This window comes from Tachysurus vachellii, chromosome 8 (assembly GCF_030014155.1).
Source record: "Tachysurus vachellii isolate PV-2020 chromosome 8, HZAU_Pvac_v1, whole genome shotgun sequence".
Taxonomy (NCBI): Eukaryota; Metazoa; Chordata; class Actinopteri; order Siluriformes; family Bagridae; genus Tachysurus; species Tachysurus vachellii.
In genome coordinates this window covers 23,789,002-23,809,001 of record NC_083467.1, presented here as the reverse complement: position 1 = coordinate 23,809,001, position 20,000 = coordinate 23,789,002, and the positions used below count along the sequence as shown (strand labels likewise).

The 20,000-nt window shown below is 41.5% G+C and overlaps 1 protein-coding gene across 4 annotated transcripts in view; it reads left to right on the top strand.

The window, feature by feature from the left end:
- The window catches only part of nckap1 (NCK-associated protein 1), a 58,020-nt gene that overhangs the window by 16,692 nt on the left and 21,328 nt on the right, over positions 1-20,000 (top strand). For 2 of the 4 annotated variants that reach the window (XM_060877007.1, XM_060877009.1), the window contains 13 exons: positions 6,291-6,383; positions 6,512-6,568; positions 7,286-7,428; positions 7,728-7,818; positions 8,761-8,898; positions 9,328-9,376; positions 9,591-9,747; positions 9,896-9,952; positions 12,792-12,888; positions 13,003-13,109; positions 13,589-13,721; positions 14,890-14,971; positions 15,760-15,818. In XM_060877007.1, coding sequence (XP_060732990.1) covers positions 6,291-6,383; positions 6,512-6,568; positions 7,286-7,428; positions 7,728-7,818; positions 8,761-8,898; positions 9,328-9,376; positions 9,591-9,747; positions 9,896-9,952; positions 12,792-12,888; positions 13,003-13,109; positions 13,589-13,721; positions 14,890-14,971; positions 15,760-15,818 — 1,263 coding nt within the window. The remainder of the gene's footprint in view (positions 1-6,290; positions 6,384-6,511; positions 6,569-7,285; positions 7,429-7,727; positions 7,819-8,760; positions 8,899-9,327; positions 9,377-9,590; positions 9,748-9,895; positions 9,953-12,791; positions 12,889-13,002; positions 13,110-13,588; positions 13,722-14,889; positions 14,972-15,759; positions 15,819-20,000) is intronic. The other 2 variants (XM_060877008.1, XM_060877010.1) reach the window with 1 other exon arrangement.

Sequence of the window (20,000 nt, the reverse complement as noted above, 5' to 3'; positions counted from 1 at the left end):
TGTTGTGAGAATTGTCTTAATATCACGCATTGGCAGGTATTTTGCAGGTGGAGCTTCTCGTGCTTTGCTTGTTGGATGTTGTGTTTTTCACAATAAAATGCATTTGTTTTTCAGTCCATACTGATGAATGAAAGTGTACAGCATAAAAATCCTCATGATGAATATATGGTTATCTGTATACACTGTCTATTCAACATCGTTATGCATTAACTTAATCCGTATTTTTTTTAAAATCGGCCAATATGTATAGCCGCAAAATTCAGGCACTGCACAGAATTTAGTAATGTAGCACTCAGGCATGGCATAATTATTTATATGGTGTGTAATAACTGAATCTATTTACTGTGTTTTAGCACAAACTCAAAGCATGCAGTTTCTTTCCTTCAAGCCAGTGACTCCTGTTTATCGGATCCAGGCGCAGAGATCCGGTTCCTGAAGTCAAACCTTTTATCGCTCGAGTCTATAGTAAAAAAAAAAAAAAGCTCAATGAATTGTAGAAAAGTAATTGAGCTCATTCACCAAGAATATATGACCTTTAAATACTTCATCGATCCTACAGGTTCAGAGTTGTAGCAGAAAGTGTGTTCATTATTAAACACTAAATAAAAATGCACACACACACACGTATTTTAACCACGAGCAGTGAGACTAACACTTCGATTTTTAACCTCGCTCGTCAGCCTTTAGATAAATAACACAAAAGTAAATTGGACCCTTTATTTTATTAATATTCTCATGATTGCTGCTGCCTTTATTATTATAATGCTTTTATACCCCACAGAGGCACCAAGAGAACCCAGCCAACTCGGCTTTCTTTGACTAAAGCGTGTTTATTTAAAGCTTCGTCTTCTGCCGAATCCGATTTTAACCACTAATCTCTATAAATGACCGTTAAACAAGTCCATCGTGATAACGACAACATTCTCTAACTAAATAATTCAGATTCCATGTTTAGTTATAGGACAGAACCTACTACTGCTGATCAGCGAGGCCTGCTTGCCCGCCACAGGTGTGTGTGTGTGTGTGTGTGAGTGCGCGTGAAGGAATTTGGGCGTAACGCACAACCACATAATTCTATCAGTTCACATTCCATTAGAAAGGTGGCGTTTCGTCATCGTCCATCAGCGTGTTAGTCACCGTGAGTGCCAGTCACGATTAATACTCCACTAACGTCTTCGACACACAATAATACAGTCCGAGTTATTGTTCCTTCATCATTTATTCTAATTAGAATGAACGTTTGTGGCTCCTTTGTGTTTTGATGCTCTGTGTATTTACACTGTTTTGTGTGTATATGTGTGTGTTTCTTTTCTGTTTCTCTAATAACCATAATAAGTCATTGTTTTATTTTTAAAACAAAAAAGCGTTGTATTTTTTCAGATGTTGTTCTTGTAGCTTATCTCTCTGTTTTAACTGCTTTACAAACCAACGTCCAGCCGTGTCATGTTTACCTGTTGTTTTTTTTTGGTTGAGTTTGTCTTTGTGTTGTTTATTTATATATATTTGTCTCTTTTTCTTTTTGTTTGTCTTTTTGTGCATTTGTGTGCATGCTTAACACGGCTGTTTTCTGGATTGTTCTTTTGGTAAGTTCGGAGCCCGTTGATTTGTTTAGAGCTCACACATATTTCTATGTAGTCTATGTAGACTTTTTGTTGTACTCACACATGTATCGAGTCTTATTACTTACCAGACTAAAGGAACCTCAGAATAATCAGTGTCGGTTTTTCTGACTAAATATGAACTACGTGTTTGTGTTCCTTCTAAATTTCCTTAATTCCCTAAATTATATTAGAACAGTAATATTTTTTTTAAATTACTTAACAAATTGAAGTTCTACCTTTTTTTTTTCATTTATACTAGCAAACGGTGTGAAAAATCCTTGCTCAAGGGCACCTCAGTCGTGGTATTGCCGGCCTCAGACTCGAACCCACAACCTTAGGGTTAGGAGTCAAACTCTAACTATTAGGCCACGACTTCCCCTATGGGAATAAACAATTCCCCATAGACAATAAAATGCAGCTTGCTACCATGAAGACCACAAATTGCAGCATCTGTACTGGCAGCTCTTCCATAGCAGAAATAAACCGCAGTTACAGCTTTATCTCTGACACTGGAGACTCCTTCACTAAATATTAAATAAGCATCTCCATAAAATAGAATAAAGAAGAATAGAAGGATTTGTCACATATACATTAAAGCACAGTGAAATTCTTTCTTCACATATCCCAACTCTGGAGGTTGATGTCAGAGCACAGGGGTAGCTATGATACAACACCTCTGGAGCAGAGAGGGTTAAGGGCTTTGCTCAAGGGCCCAAAGGGTGGCAACTTGGCAGTGCTGGCGCTTGAACCCTGATCCTCTGATCAACAACCCAGAGCCTTAACCACTTGAGCCTCCACGGCTCCAAAGGAAAGTACCCAATGTCAGAACTGGGAAATCACATCAGTGAATTATACGTGTATACAAAGGGTTGGGCAATGACACCGAATCACAATTAATAAATATGGTTTAGGGCTTTTTTAGCGACCAATACAGCATCATTTCATCTTGGGAATTATGGATACAAGTCTTCATGTTCCACACTCCACACTGTTACCAGTCTTCCTGTGTGTCATCCTGATACAAAGCACCACCTTCATGGGCCAGTGTTTGAACTCTTGTCCTCCAGAATGATTCAGCGGCCCTTGGTGTTACCGTGCCCATCTAGCACAAGTAGTGGGCCTAGAGAATGACATGATCTTGCAGCCCAGACTATGAGTGATCTACCCCAATGCTTCACTCTGGGCGCACAGTCCGGTTGGTAAGGGATATGGAGACGGTGAACACGGACTCATTAGTGAACAATGCATGTTGGCTCAAGTGACTGAAGGTTTGACAGAAGCAGCCCGAACATGATTATTAACCCTGCGGAGCTCCAGACCAACAGCTTTGGTGGAAAGTAAAATCTGCAGTGAGTTGAGCAGCTGTGTTGTTGTTTTTTTTTCCTGTTATGTTGTGTGGATTGCATTATTCCATATATCAGTACAGCTGTGCAATCGCTCTGCTAATTCAACCACACACACATATAGCTGTGAAACCTTATTTCCATTTCATTGTCCAACCCCTGTATGTATTTTTTGTTAAATACCCAACGAGAAGAGACACAGTCTTGTCTTTAGTAACAACCTAAGAAGACGCTTCACATGAAGTCAGATCAATACAGACCCCAGAGTTAGACGCATCGTCTATGACGTCAGCCGCGATTCCCGGTTGCAAAATATAGCAGGAGACTGCGCTGTTTTTGGTCGGTGTGATGGCTATGAATTTAAAATGGGTAGCCTCTGCCAGAATCTTCTTGTGTGTAGAAACCTGTCCTCATACATATAAAGTCCCTGCTGTTTTCCCGATGGAGAACATTTGGAGCGTATAAGTGCTTTCTACAGAGAACAGGACGATTTCTGCTATGCAATCTGCCGGTTCGGAACCGAGCAGCCGGAGACTCCAGGATCTGGGAGATACGGCCATTTAGTTGCCATGGCAACTACTAGAGCAACTCTAATTGTTTACAGGATTTAAAAATAAGTGAGGGTTTTGCAGGAGGAGCAAGAATCAGCAACAGGATCACGATTCAGGGAACAGCCAAGCCGAAACCAGTCCAAACCTTTACCAGTCTTCTTGCGGGCGGTTATCATCCACGTGGCATCAAAAAGACCGAAAATATCACAAAAACTTTATTAACCATGTGCAATGAGAGCACTCGATTTGACCAGCACTTTTTTAAATAAAAATAGTAATAATAATAATAATAATAATAAAAAATCCAAAATTAAAAAGGTTTTCCGGGGGACCACACCAGCACCGTGCCCTGTGAGCAACATGTATTAGATTTGTGATCTTAATTTCCTGTGTCGTTCTGAGGTTCCTTGGTTTTGTAACCGCATGCGTCCGTGCTTGCTGTAAAGCTTTTGTCCTTTATCTCAAAGCCAACATACAGTTTAGGGTTTGTGTATACACACACACACACACACACACACACACACACACAAAAACGCAATTCATGGTGAATAACAAGGATGGTGGGAGTTTGGTTATAAAACAAAATTGAAGTCATTGACAATATTTACTTTTAATACATGCTATTAATTTATATCTTATTAAATAACAATTTTAATGTACTAAATTTAAGTAATTTTAATTACCAGTCATTTAACAGCGATTTGTTATAATTATCATTTAATTTTAATTATGTTTCCATTTGGTACTAATTTAAATACTTTTCTCCATAAATAATACCATTCGTATTAGTCATTATTTAGTCATTTAAATGATACGGAATTAAATGATAATTTTCTATTACAATTGTTTATTTTAATTGCCTTTATTGATAAGTCTAGAAATACATTTTAGAATTTATTTCATGTATGAATTGCACAACTATTTTATTTTATGAATTCTTATTATGATTAATTTTTTGCACTTATCAATTTTACAGTTTTTTTATGTAATTATTACTATTTTTACTTATTTATTTTTTATTACGAAGATCAATTTTATTCAGATTCCCTTTTATTTACACTTGAAACAGCAACTTATTTATCTATTATTTTTTTCTTTTATTATCAGTAGTAGTAGTTTCACCTAATTCCAGATGATTTGCTACGTTTTGTGGCGTTCCCTCCATCCTTGCTGTTTTTCCTCCTGTCACACAGGGCTGTTTAACACCACGATTAAAATGCCGTACGGCATTTTAACGTATTTGTAGGAGAAAAACGTTGAGACGGGTGATGTTTGTGAAATACTAGTAAACAGTGTACTGGTTAGTAGTGAAGTGTTTACTAGTATTTATTATACATTAGTGCTTATGGCCAGTGAGGGTTACTTGGCCATCACATTTTTGGGGGTGTTAGAAATTTGCACAGTGATGTCCAGCATCATTAATGCTGTTGATCTACAATAAGCTTGTGATAATTCCTGCTACCTTAAGAGAACTGTAACGCTGTTACTAACTCGACTTTGGAGCAGATTTGCATTGCATGAGACTTGGGGAGACTTCTTTATAACAAGAAGATGATAAATGATTGTAATTTTATGTCTTACGGTGATTTTCTGACTTACGGTTAGTGTGCCGTTCACTCCAATGAACATTTTTGCTAAGTAAGAAGTAAAGCGCTTCTGAGGCACGTCGTTACAGGAAACAAACCAACAATCGGGTCACGGCGAAACGGAGGATACTGACTCTGACCCGGTGTTGGTTATTGTACTGTAACAGATCATCCTGAAGTGTTTTATTGCTCTTACACCACAGCATTGTCACATTTTCTAACTTATTGATGCGTTTTAATGAAACGTCAACACAAGTTGTTTTTTGTTTTTATTAATACAAAAGAAATCAGGAAGCACAAACTCCTTTCACCCTTTCTTTGTCAAAAATCTTTATTATTTATTAAATACTTCCATGTGAATGAGTAGTTTCTATAGTAACAATAACGTATTAAAGCCAGAACTACCGTCTGAGCTGCTTTCATAGGAAATCCTACACCCGTCTTCTGACCAATCAGATTATAGATTTCACCAATGCTGTGGTATCACTTACACAATATCTCCTCCTTTTTTGTAAGGCCTTTGGGTTTTCTTTTGGTATTTTGCAATGCAGACTTGCTGTAAAGTCACTGGTAACTGGAAGGGTTTTAAGCTAGCTTATGGTTTATGGCGCGTTCAGACTCGACGCAGGGTTCGGTCATTCACGCCGTTCGGCTTTTGAAACCACTACGCAACATTTTTTTACGATTTTTAAAGCCTCTTAGATGTTTTACTCAGCGAAGATTTGCACTCCGTACGACTTGTCGTTCTGCAGGGTATCTGAAAAGTCCAGATCCTGAGCTGCTAAATAATAAATAGTAGTATAGTATAATATATAGTATAGAAGTGTAAGACTTCTTAGACACTCTGTAGAACATGTATTAAAAGATAACGATATAACATTCTTTGCCTAAAGTTTAGAGATCTTCATTAAAGCAAATAAATCAATTGTATTGATTTGGTATTTGATTGAATTCCTTTCAGGAAAGAATCAAATACTTTTGGATTTGGATACGAGATTAAAAACACTTGCTCAGAGGAAGTATCGTGATAATATTGTGAACTGTGTTTCACCGAATCTGCTTTAATAATAATAATCTAGTAGCTTTTGTCCGACGGAGATGTATATAAAACCCTGCTGACCAGTCGAATCGAGTTGTTCTGATTGCATTACTTTATGAAAATCTGCCTCCCCCCCATCAACATTGTGTTCCTCTTTTTATTTATTACAGCAACAGCTTGCACAGCTCCAAAAAGAAAAGTCAGAAATACTAAAGAATCTCGCTTTATATTACTTCACATTTGTGGATGTTATGGAATTTAAGGTAGGCGACTCAAAGTCACTCAGAATTTTTCTTCTTTTTTCTCTGGGCATGTTCTGGCTTGGCTCTCTGAACTGTGTGTTAACTAACACACTGCATTTACATGCATTTTTTTTTTTTTTCTTCTGCAGGACCACGTGTGTGAACTGCTGAACACTATCGACGCTTGCCAAGTTTTCTTTGATATTGTAAGTCGGGGGTGGGGGGTATTACAGGTCAAGTCACGTGATCCACATTTTTTGTCGTTGTGGAGAAGCAATAATTTCCGGAGCGTGGCGCGGCCGCCGTAAACAAGCGGGACGTTTACACGCGGTTACGTGACGCAAAGCTGAGTTACTGTTGCAACCTCGCAGTTGAGCGTTTTCCTAGAAGCTCATGCCTTGAAATTTATTTTATTCCTTTCATACTACAGTGAACTGATTTAGCAAAATTGTGATTGTGATTAATGATTTAACTATGAATGGCCAACTATAAAAATAAAATTAATTAATTAATTTAAAAAAAAATGGAAAATTGAAAGATCCTCTGAATATCATGGAATTTGCTCGCGTTAATTTCTGCATTTGCAAAATCCCTGACAGACTCGTACAGTCGTACCGTCACCAGCCTCTCTTATTTTCCTCATTCTTTTCACGAGCAGTTCTTATCAAAATCTTAACAAAATCTTTTGTTACTAAGAAACTAGAAAGCACAAAGTTCTCTCTTGGGAAGTCTTTCACAATGTGTGTTTCAGCTTTGTCTCAGAAAGCACCGACACTGGAGACTCCTTCCTTAAAAGTCCCGGTGTCGGTTAGTTACTACAGAAATGATCCTGTATCAGAATAAGTACAGGTCATAATATGCGGGTTAGCTTTGTACATCAACATATTGAATATGGGAAATAAAAACCAATTTCTTTCCCCCAGACTGTAAATTTTGACCTCACGAGGAACTACCTCGACCTCGTTGTGACATACACTACACTGATGTTGCTGCTGTCTCGTATCGAAGAGCGCAAAGCAATCATCGGCCTCTACAACTACGCGCACGAGATGACACACGGAGCGAGGTACGCTTTAACGTCTCTATCCATGAATACGTCCTGATACTGGTTCATTAGGTCACAGACTAAAATCTGTACACTGTGGGTCTATGATGTAGTGGGAGTGATGAGGATCTCAGACTGTCGCTCAGAGAGCAGCGCTCCTTTGAAAGCTTTTTTTTTTTTAATTAAGCATAACTGGTGGCTTAGGGACCTACTGTAGTGATTAACAGTGCTGGGATTATAACCTTTATCTTCCAAATGACATCACAGCGTGACGTTATATTTGTGCTGACATCACGCGTGACGTTTTTGTCCTTCAACAGCGATCGAGAATATCCTCGGCTCGGACAGATGATCGTGGACTACGAGAATCCTCTGAAGAAGATGATGGAGGAGTTTGTTCCTCACGGAAAGGTAACATTTAATTCACCCACCCAGGGATTTTTTTACTATTTAGAAAGGGATCACATGTTTAAGGCAAAATGTCTTTTAATACCAATTAAATTCAAATTTATTTGTATAGCGCTTTTTAACTGTAAAAACATTTCACTGACGGTGTCGGTACTTTTCCGTTCATGATTCCGGCTTCGTGGTTTGACTCATTTGGATTCTCTTAATGTTTTTAGCAAAATTTGAATGAAAAAATATGATGACTGATTTATTTTTTTTTCCACTTTTGGCCTCAAATTTAAAAATGTTTGCCGCACTGTAAACGTAAAATGTACTACAGGTTTTCCGTCTCTAACGAATCAACAAATCGATCGATTCTCCCAAAGGTTCGTGTCCCTGATCCAGGAAAACATAATGAGCTTTGTATCAGCACTCGAGCTCTCGTCAGGATTCACTGCTTAGTTAAAGTATGTGCGTAGATGAATGAATGAATGAAGTATAATCCTCGAAAAAAGGTTTCCCTGTGGGAATTGTTAAGGTTTTTAATGGGGGGAGGAGACTACAAGTGAAAGTGACGTGACATACGGCTAAGTACGGTGACCCATACTCAGTATTTGTTCTCTGCATTTAACCCATCCAAAGTGCACACACACACACACACAGCAGTGAACACACACACCCGGAGCAGTGGGCAGCCATTTATGCTGTGGCGCTCGGGGAGCAGTTGGGGGGGTTCGGTGCCTTGCTCAAGGGCACCTCAGTCGTGGCCGGCCTGAGACTCGAACCCACAACCTTAGGGTTGGGAGTCAGATTCTCTAACCGTTAGGCCACGGCCTCCCCCTGAAAGGGTAAAGAATGTAACAATCGCTTGCTTGAACCCTTTGTATCATTCATAGGAACCCGGAGACCTGAATCTATTTGTAATTTGAATATTTTGAGCGGTTACTAACTCTGCTTTTCCTGCAGTCCCTCTCGGATGCGCTGATCTCTCTGCAGATGGTTTACCCACGCCGTAACCTTTCAGCCGACCAATGGCGAAACGCTCAGCTCCTGAGTCTCATCAGCGCTCCCAGCACCATGCTAAACCCAGCGCAGTCTGATACGGTACAAACACAGACCTCCATAGAATTCACTACCTCATAAGGGTAGTGCACTCACCAGCAGATATAAGACTCGAATTATAATAATAATTCGACAGAACAAGATTTAAAGAGCACTTTATTCATCTGTATGTGGTGTTTTAGACTTTCTCTGTGCGCTAATTTCTGTAATTATTAGCTCTGTTGTATACCGTATACATTACAGATGATGTTAGTGTTTTGCACTAGTGTTTTGCACTAGTGTTATGGACACACAGCCTTGCAATGGGACAATGTTGCTATTAATATGAGCTGTGAACACATTTACCCCACATTGATATTTAATGTTTCTCTCAAAATTGATCTGAACGACTGCATATATGATAGTGAAGTAGTCAGTCTGTATGCCGGAGTCCGTTTCCTGTCATTAAGAGAGCCGTTTCCTGTCTTCCAGATGCCGTGTGAATACCTGTCGTTGGACGCTATGGAGAAGTGGATAGTGTGTAAGTAAATGTCTATAGGGAAAAAACTGATTTTGGACAGACTGCAGACTTCTGTATGTGCTCGAGATCATGCACAATTCTGTATCAGCACGTTCAGTTATCTTCCTCTCTGAATTTTCTCTGCATGCCAATTCCTTCCTTATGAAAGTCTGTTTTTTTACTGAAACTGAGAAAACTGAGAAATTTCTGAAGATTTCTTTCTATTCGTGCGTAGTTGGGTTTATTCTGTGCCATGCGGCTCTAAACAGCGACGCCACTGCCCTCAGTTTGTGGAAACTTGCCCTACAGAGCAGCTCCTGCCTCTGCCTCTTCAGAGACGAGGTCTTCCACATCCACAAAGCCGCTGAGGATCTGTTCGTTAACCTCCGCGGGTCAGCATTAGTCTAATGTCTTGCTCAGGAGTTTTTCCTGTGTACAGACATGTTGTCATATTTATCTCTGAAATGTTAAAAAGTCATCAGTGGAATAATTTGCAGTTTTGTTTTCTTCTCTTCTCTCCAATCTGTTTATCTGTTGCAGCTACAACAAACGTGTCAACGATATCCGTGAATGCAAAGAATCAGCGCTGTCACATGCGTATGTGTATTTTGATTCAATTGCTAAGCATCTAAATTTCCCAAAGTAATATTTATCAGACCCCAACAAACCCCGACATTCTCCATCAGACCCCAACAAACCCCGACATTCTCCATCAGACCCCAACAAACCCCGACATTCTCCATCAGACCCCAACAAACCCCGACATTCTCCATCAGACCCCAACAAACCCCGACATTCTCCATCAGACCCCAACAAACCCCGACATTCTCCATCAGACCCCAACAAACCCCGACATTCTCCATCAGACCCCAACAAACCCCGACATTCTCCATCAGACCCCAACAAACCCCGACATTCTCCATCAGACCCCAACAAACCCCGACATTCTCCATCAGACCCCAACAAACCCCGACATTCTCCATCAGACCCCAACAAACCCCGACATTCTCCATCAGACCCCAACAAACCCCGACATTCTCCATCAGACCCCAACAAACCCCGACATTCTCCATCAGACCCCAACAAACCCCGACATTCTCCATCAGACCCCAACAAACCCCGACATTCTCCATCAGACCCCAACAAACCCCGACATTCTCCATCAGACCCCAACAAACCCCGACATTCTCCATCAGACCCCAACAAACCCCGACATTCTCCATCAGACCCCGACATTCTCCGTCAGACCCAAACAAACGCCGACATTCTCCGTCAGACCCCAACAAACCCCGACATTCTCCATCAGACCCCGACATTCTCCGTCAGACCCCAACAAACGCCGACATTCTCCATCAGACCCCAACAAACGCCGACATTCTCCATCAGACCCCAACAAATGCTGACATTCTCCATCAGACCCCAACAAACCCCGACATTCTCCATCAGACCCCGACATTCTCCGTCAGACCCCAACAAACCCCGACATTCTCCGTCAGACCCAAACAAACGCCGACATTCTCCGTCAGACCCCAACAAACCCCGACATTCTCCGTCAGACCCCAACAAACGCCGACATTCTCCATCAGACCCCAACAAATGCTGACATTCTCCATCAGACCCCAACAAACGCCGACATTCTCCATCAGACCCCAACAAATGCTGACATTCTCCATCAGACCCCAACAAACCCCGACATTCTCCATCAGACCCCAACAAACCCCGACATTCTCCATCAGACCCCAACAAACCCCGACATTCTCCATCAGACCCCAACAAACCCCGACATTCTCCATCAGACCCCAACAAACCCCGACATTCTCCATCAGACCCCAACAAACCCCGACATTCTCCATCAGACCCCAACAAACCCCGACATTCTCCATCAGACCCCAACAAACCCCGACATTCTCCATCAGACCCCAACAAACCCCGACATTCTCCATCAGACCCCAACAAACCCCGACATTCTCCATCAGACCCCAACAAACCCCGACATTCTCCATCAGACCCCAACAAACCCCGACATTCTCCATCAGACCCCGACATTCTCCGTCAGACCCAAACAAACGCCGACATTCTCCGTCAGACCCCAACAAACCCCGACATTCTCCATCAGACCCCGACATTCTCCGTCAGACCCCAACAAACGCCGACATTCTCCATCAGACCCCAACAAACGCCGACATTCTCCATCAGACCCCAACAAATGCTGACATTCTCCATCAGACCCCAACAAACCCCGACATTCTCCATCAGACCCCGACATTCTCCGTCAGACCCCAACAAACCCCGACATTCTCCGTCAGACCCAAACAAACGCCGACATTCTCCGTCAGACCCCAACAAACCCCGACATTCTCCGTCAGACCCCAACAAACGCCGACATTCTCCATCAGACCCCAACAAATGCCGACATTCTCCATCAGACCCCAACAAACGCCGACATTCTCCATCAGACCCCAACAAATGCCGACATTCTCCATCAGACCCCAACAAACCCCGACATTCTCCATCAGACCCCAACAAACCCCGACATTCTCCATCAGACCCCAACAAACCCCGACATTCTCCGTCAGACCCCAACAAACCCCGACATTCTCCATCAGACCCCAACAAACCCCGACATTCTCCGTCAGACCCCAACAAACCCCGACATTCTCCGTCAGACCCCAACAAACCCCGACATTCTCCGTCAGACCCCAACAAACCCCGACATTCTCCGTCAGACCCCAACAAACCCCGACATTCTCCGTCAGACCCCAACAAACCCCGACATTCTCCATCAGACCCCAACAAACACTGACATTCTCCATCAGACCCCAACAAACACCGACATTCTCCATCAGACCCCAACAAACACCGACATTCTCCATCAGACCCCAACAAACACCGACATTCTCCATCAGACCCCAACAAACCCCGACATTCTCCGTCAGACCCCAACAAACCCCGACATTCTCCATCAGACCCCAACAAACACTGACATTCTCCATCAGACCCCAACAAACACCGACATTCTCCATCAGACCCCAACAAACGCCGACATTCTCCATCAGACCCCAACAAACGCCGACATTCTCCATCAGACCCCAACAAACGCCAACATTCTCCATCAGACCCCAACAAACGCCAACATTCTCCATCAGACCCCAACAAACACCAACATTCTCCATCAAACACCAACATTCTCCATCAGACCCCATCAAACGCCAAAATTCTCCATCAGACCCCAACAAACCCCGACATTCTCCATCAGACTCCAACAAACGCCATCGTTCTCCATCAGACCCCAACAAACCCCGACATTCTCCATCAGACCCCAACAAACACCAACATTTGCCATCAGACCCCAGTAACTACTATCCTTCTTGGTGTTTCCTGCAGCGTGGCCTGTTTTATTTCTCATTCTCATCTTTAATGTTCATGCTCTGTCCAGAGGCTCGATGCACAGGGAGAGGCGTAAATTCCTGCGTTCCGCTCTGAAGGAGCTAGCCACTGTACTGGCAGACCAGCCAGGCTTACTCGGCCCGAAGGTACTGACCTCTGAACCCTCTGCTCTTTTTATTTTCTATACGAGTACTACGAGTCAGTGCAAGCCCATACAGCAACGTGTACACAATCTTTTCTGACTTCTTTTTTTTCTCCAGGCTCTTTTTGTCTTCATGGCTCTCTCGTTCGCTCGTGATGAGATCATCTGGCTGCTCAGACACGCAGACAACATCCAAAAGAAAAGCACAGATGACTTTATTGACAAGTAACAAACAACACACACACAGTCAGCTTCATTTGTCTTTAGTAGTTGGTTAAATATTAAATAGTCTTTAGATTAACTGCTATGATTAATAGTACTATAACGTGATATTGCTTTTATACAGCAGTTGTACAAACAGGAAATAAACATCACACTCACACTCGTGCTGTTCTCCTGAATATCAGTATTCACAATTAAAGCACACTTGCTAGTGCGATATTACTCTACTAGCATAGATGCATCAGCTTTGTAGCTTGAGTGCAAAACAAAAGAAGCAAACTTACCCCAAAATTGTACACATTTTGCTGTACATGGTGTCGATGTGAGAACAGTTCTCTGCCTGTTCTTCTTCTTACTTTCTTTACAGTAAAAAAACACAAATTCAAATCATTCTACATTACACACAATAATGCCACATTATACACAACTACACGCAACTTCAGAGCGGCTCACGTCATGGCGTTTATTACACATCATCCCAGGCACATCGCCGAGCTGATCTTCTACATGGAGGAGCTGAGAGCCCATGTGAGGAAGTACGGCCCCGTCATGCAGAGGTACTACGTCCAGTATCTGTCCGGCTTCGATGCGGTCGTCCTCAACGAGCTCGTTCAGGTGAGGCTGTGAAATGACGGTGTTTTTAATATAACTGAGGAAACTTAAACTCATACAGGACGATTAATCTCTAGTTAAGCAAGATGCCGCTGCTGAAACGTCATGATATCAGAACATGATGGATTACAGATTCACTCTCTGTCCAAACTGGTGCTAAATAAATAAAATTGTGTGGTGTTGTTGGATATGCTTTATTTGTTGGAATGAGGTTTTCTGAATGAGTGTAAGCGCTAATACACACGACCACTAGATGGAGACAAGCTACTAGCATTTTTGCTGTTTGCCCATTCCAGTTAAAGGTGGGGTCTACGTTGTTTGAAAGCCAATGTTGACATTTGAAATCACCAAAACAAACACGCCCCTAACCCAAATGGGTCCCACCCCTGTATTGATAGCTCCGCCCACACATACATACGTAACCCAGGCAACTAATGGAAAGAAATGTGTCTTTATCATAGCTGAAGGGAAGAACAATACGATTGCAGATAAACAAACAAGCAAAAATGACACACAAACATAATCATGTAAAGGACAAAGACATATATTAGTTCTGTGTAACAAAGCAAAACCAACGTTACTCACCTATCGAGAAGGAAAAAAGCGCCTCGGCGTCTTAAGTAAAGTTGGTCACATATTCACAGATTGGAGTTTCCCGAGTCAATAACTCCTGAGCTAAACACTGTTACTACACAAAACACGGTTGTAGCTGCGTCTCTACATCACTACGATAGAAAAGAGGTGTTATTTGTGTAGTAACAGTGTTTAGCTCAGGAGTTATTGACTCAGTAAACTCCAATCTGTGAATATGTGCCAACTTCCTGCTCCTTCAGTTCTCTCCAGCGCTGGAAAGCTGATCCTATATTAACACGTCCTACTTCTTACCTTATCGTAAGTCTTTCTTCTCTTTCTTTCTTTGTTTTTATCCTCCATGTCAATGTTAAAACCGCTTTCTGCTAATGTCACACATGCGCACTGAACACTCTCTCCGCCCATATTGACAAGACACGCCCCTTTCTGCTCATTGGCTACACGTTTGTTTTGTTTTTGTTTTGTTTGGCATCCCGACTCAGTTTTCTGAAGCATTTCTCAAACATCGGAGACCCCACCTTTAAATGTTTAAGACTTACAGAAACACAATTTGTTCATCGTTCATCTCTGTCTCTTGCAGAACCTTTCTGTGTGTCCAGAGGATGAGTCCATCATCATGTCTTCCTTTGTGAACACAATGACTTCACTCAGTGTTAAACAAGGTGAACGTTTTGTCGTAGTTTTGTTTTGTTTTTGACACTAGACACTGATTAATCAAAATGAAACTACTTTTTTCTTCTACTAAAGTTTAGTAAGTTTTAACACATCGGTACAGAATAAATAGAAAATGACTTTTTGTATTTTATGGCTTTATTGGAGCTTTATTAGAGCTAAGGTTTACATTTTAGCAGGCGACGCTTTGCTGCTCCGGGTTAATTTCACGGCCGCAGAAACGAACACACAATCAAATCGAACTCTGCAATATACCTGATCTTGCAAAATGGCTGCAGATTTGGGCCAAGATGTGTTATGTGATGTCATTACGATGCGCATCAGCCAAAACTCTCTTCGATTCATGTGCATTGAACACCAGTCCAGCTCTCATAGGAAGTAATTACATACATGTCTGCTATGTCTTCATTGGTCGGAATTTAAAAAATCTTTTGCTTGCAATTTCACGAATTCAAAAAAAGTGTTAAACAAAACTAAAAAAAAAACGTTATCTTTGTCGTATGATTTATTTGCATATGATTTTGTCCCTGTCCAGTGCCGTGAACACTTTTAGGCCTCAGCACTAAATTCAAGTTAGGAAGTACAGTTGAGGATTTTGGAACAATACGTATAAAAAAAAATGAATAACACTCATTGCTTGATGCTGTAACCTGAATCAGTACACTGTGGAACCCAATGAACAAGAATGAATAGTGAATATTGACTGCTTTATCACCGAAACTCCACCACTAAAAAAAGATCTCTTGTCTCTCTCTCTCTCTCTCGCTTTCTCTCTCAGTGGAGGATGGAGAGGTGTTTGATTTCCGAGGCATGAGGCTGGACTGGTTCCGACTTCAGGTAAGCAGAACGATCGTAACCGGATCCCGTTTCACCACAGGAGTGGGGTAGCGCCGCTTTTACCCAAAGCTCTACCGGACAGACTCGAGTCTATTTCTCGGAGTCTTATCATGCACAACTAATCAAGCTACTAAACTCAATGGAGTTTTATACCTCTGACCCCTACCAGGCATAACGAATCAAAATCTGAACATGTACACCTCCGTCAAATGTTTTGTAAGACATAATTAATCAACTTCTTAAACAAGTGTCTTTGTTTTTTTAAAATTCTTTCAGTTTTATTAATAAATCCCTAGAACTGACCACCGATGGCATGAACCATGTCTTTACCTTCTATCACATTCTATTTCTCTTAGGCTTAATTAAATGAGCCCTCTGTGGTGTACTGCATCTGTAGAATGAATTAATTTAACTGGGTGAATGGATCTGACTCTGACTTAATTAATCAAGCACTGGTGTCACTTCTAGTTCATAACAGATGTTTTTTTTTTTATTTTATTTCGATTATGCAAAACGTGTGACGTCTGTCTCCATACTTTAATAATTCAGTGTTGTGACCTATACGTTATTTTCTTGATATATGAACAGGCACGTACGCATTTCCCCACATCGTTATCCCTCCATCCTGAAGCATTTTTGTTAGATTGTTTGAGATTTGTACCATATGTGTCTGGATTATTTATTTATTTATTTATTCATTTATTAAACTGTGGTCAGTCGTTCCCAAAAGTCAGACTTCTGGTGAGCATTCACTGGACCGTTGTCAGGTTTAATTGTGTTAAAGGCACGATTACTCATCTCAGGAGTAGAAATATCGTGGTTAAGGAAACGAAAAAAGCAGCTAAAAGTTTTGGGATGAAAAACAGATCGAAACAGAATTGCACAACTTTAATGACCTCCATCTATCCCCAGATCCAGACATTTATTGGTCAGAAACATCATTCTGCATATATGTTGCTTAGTTTCCTAAAATCTATTTCTCTTGTGCATATAAACTGTTGAATATTTTTTCTTCTTTTTTTTTTTTTTCCTCCACTGTACTGGATTCTAAATTGGTGTTGTTGTGAAGAGCCATAACATTATCGATGTTATTTACTTCACCTGTCAGTAGTTTTTACCCTGTTGCAATGGTATCTGTTAGGGAATGGGATACATTAGGTAGCAACCGAACAGTCAGCTCTTGCAGAATGTGTAAGGACCTAAGTGACTTGGAGCAATTCCAAAACAGCAGGTCTAATAAGGGGTTCCTGGTATCTGGTGCTTAGTACCTGCAAGCCTTGACATCTGGTGACAGGGTCATGGGCTCCAAGGCTTGTCGATGCGATAGCAAAGGCTATCATGTGTGGTCCAATCAAGACAGACTACTGTAGGATGAAGGCAAACTGGCAGAGATGGTGTGAAGCTCTGGGCAACATTCTGCTGGGAAACCTCAGGTTCTGGTGTTACTTTGACATGTTCCACCAACCTAAACATTGCTGCAGACCAAGAACACTCCTCCATGGCAACAGTATTCTCTAATGCCTGTGTCCTCCTTCAAACATTGTTCAGGAATAGTTTGAGGAACATGACAAAGACTTCAATCTGATGACTTGGCCTCCAAATTTCTCAGATCCCAATCCATAAGAGCATCTGTAAAACGAGCTTGACAAACAAGACCAATATATGGAGATCCAAACTCACAACTTCCAGGACTTAAAAGATCTGCTGCTAACAACTTGGTGCCAGATACGAAAACTGACCTTCAGAGGTTCTTGGAGTTTGTGCATCAACAAGTCCTACACAATGCAAGACAATAAGGAAGACCTACAGAATATTAGGCAGGAGGATTTAATGTCATGTCTGATCGGAGTGCAAGTCGGCAGGTTTTAATAAACTTTTTCAATTCAATTTATTTGTATTGCGCTTTTAATAATTCACATTGTCTCAAAGCAGCTACATATATATATATGTGTGTGTATGTATATATATGTGTATATGTATATATATGTGTATATATATGTGTATATGTATATATATGTGAATATGTATATATGTGTATATATATATATATATATATATATATATATATATATATATATATATATATATATATATATATATATATATATATATATATATATATATATATATATATATGTGTATATGTATATATATATATATATAGCAAGCCATAGACGACGTTGGTGAGGAAAAACGTCCCTGAGATGATGTGAGGAAGAAACCTTGAGAGGAACCAGACTCAGATGTGAACCTCATCCTCATTTGGGTGACACTGGACAGGGGATAATGTCAATGTAAATAATGTCCTTTTTATAACAGTTTGTAGTCGAGTGAACTAACAGGTCAGCCTAATTTACGAGTTCACCACAGACCCAACACTAATTCCTTCCTGCCGAAACCTTCAAACGATCACTGATGAAGACTTGGCTATAAAGCTGACTGACGCAACAATGGTTCAAAGAAGGTGTAACAGTCTCCGGACGGCCCCATCTACAGCAATCCCATGACTCACTGGCTGTCCATGCAGAGCGATCCCCAGCATAGTGAACACCAGGCACTGAGACTTCAACCAGGTCTGGAAGAAGAAGCCATCAGACTTTTTGCCATAGCTTAACACGTGTTCTGTATTATTCATTCATTCATTCATCTTCTACCGCTTATCCGAACTACCTCGGGTCACAGGGAGCCTGTGCCTATCTCAGGCGTCATCGGGCATCAAGGCAGGATACACCCTGGACGGAGTGCCAACCCATCGCAGGGCACACACACTCTCATTCACTCACGCAATCACACACTAGGGACAATTTTCCAGAGATGCCAATCAACCTACCATGCATGTCTTTGGACCGGGGGAGGAAACCAGAGTACCCGGAGGAAACCCCCGAGGCACGGGGAGAACATGCAAACTCCACACACACACAAGGTGGAGGTGGGAATCGAACCCCGACCCTGGAGGTGTGAGGTGAACGTGCTAACCACTAAGCCACCGTGCCCCCCTGTTCTGTATTAGTACATTGTTATTTGATGAATGTAATGAATTAATAAATAACAAAAGAGATTTCTTTTAGGACGGACGGGCGAATAGAAATTTGTATGCATGGGTCTCATTTTGAATTAGAAAGATTCATGACGTGGTTTAAGTCGCTGTCTCGGAATATCGGCAACGTTAACTGAAAAGCTGCTTTTGTGACACTTTTATTAATCTTTTATTACACTTTTTATTGTGCGCAAAGGCATCTGCTGATAATCATTTATTCAATATATCACAATAATCACCGGTGTATACGCGGTCGTCCTGGACCCTGCAGTCGATCCCAATCTCGGTGTTGCGTTTTGGAACGAAGCTTTGGAGTCGTCCAGGCCTTTTTGGGCAGCACTCGTGTTCCTGAAAGAAGCCTAAGGACAGCAGCCTGCTAATGTTCTTTGCCTCCTTCTTACATTTATCTAGCGAGGAGGTTGTAAAATTCCCCCGAGTTCACTCGGTTCAATTTGCTTCTCTTGTCCTTCCAGAGCTGCTGTACTGTTGCTGTACCGCTACAGTTGATTAAACCAGCAGAAATAGCAGTCCGTTAAAAAAAAAAAACAAAAAAAAAACCTAAGTCTAAAAAATAAGCCCTTGGTTTTAGAGATTTATCCTTTTTTCATGAGCTCTGACTATGGGGCGAACTGCTACTCATCACCTGAGACTCCTAAGAGAAATGTTAAACAAACATCTTACAGAAATCAGAGATAATGCAATTTTAATTGTGAAATAACTTCTAAAAATCTGTTTATGATGTGAGCATCCACCACAGTCACTGTTTGTGGTCTGGAACATAATGAAGAAAGAAAAAGGAGGAATCTGAGAATTTTGAGCAGTGGTCTGTTAGCCAGGCTCACTTCAAAGCGGCGTCTGCGCTGGCCCTGTGTGTGTGTGTGTGTGTGTGTGTGTGCGTGGAGGCCGGTGGGTCGCTCGGCCGGGCCGTGCTGTGATTCAGCAGTATTGTGTTTGTGTGAACGTTTCCCAGAAGTCCTGCTCCGAGCTTTCACACACAGAAAACCACACATTCCTTTAGCGAGCTCGGCTTTCCATCTGTCAAAATGCATTTGTGTTTTTGCAGGGTTGTCATAATGAAGAAATGACCTTCACTCTGTGTGTGTGTGTGTGTGTGTGTGTGTGTGTGTGTGTGCGCGCGCGTGTTC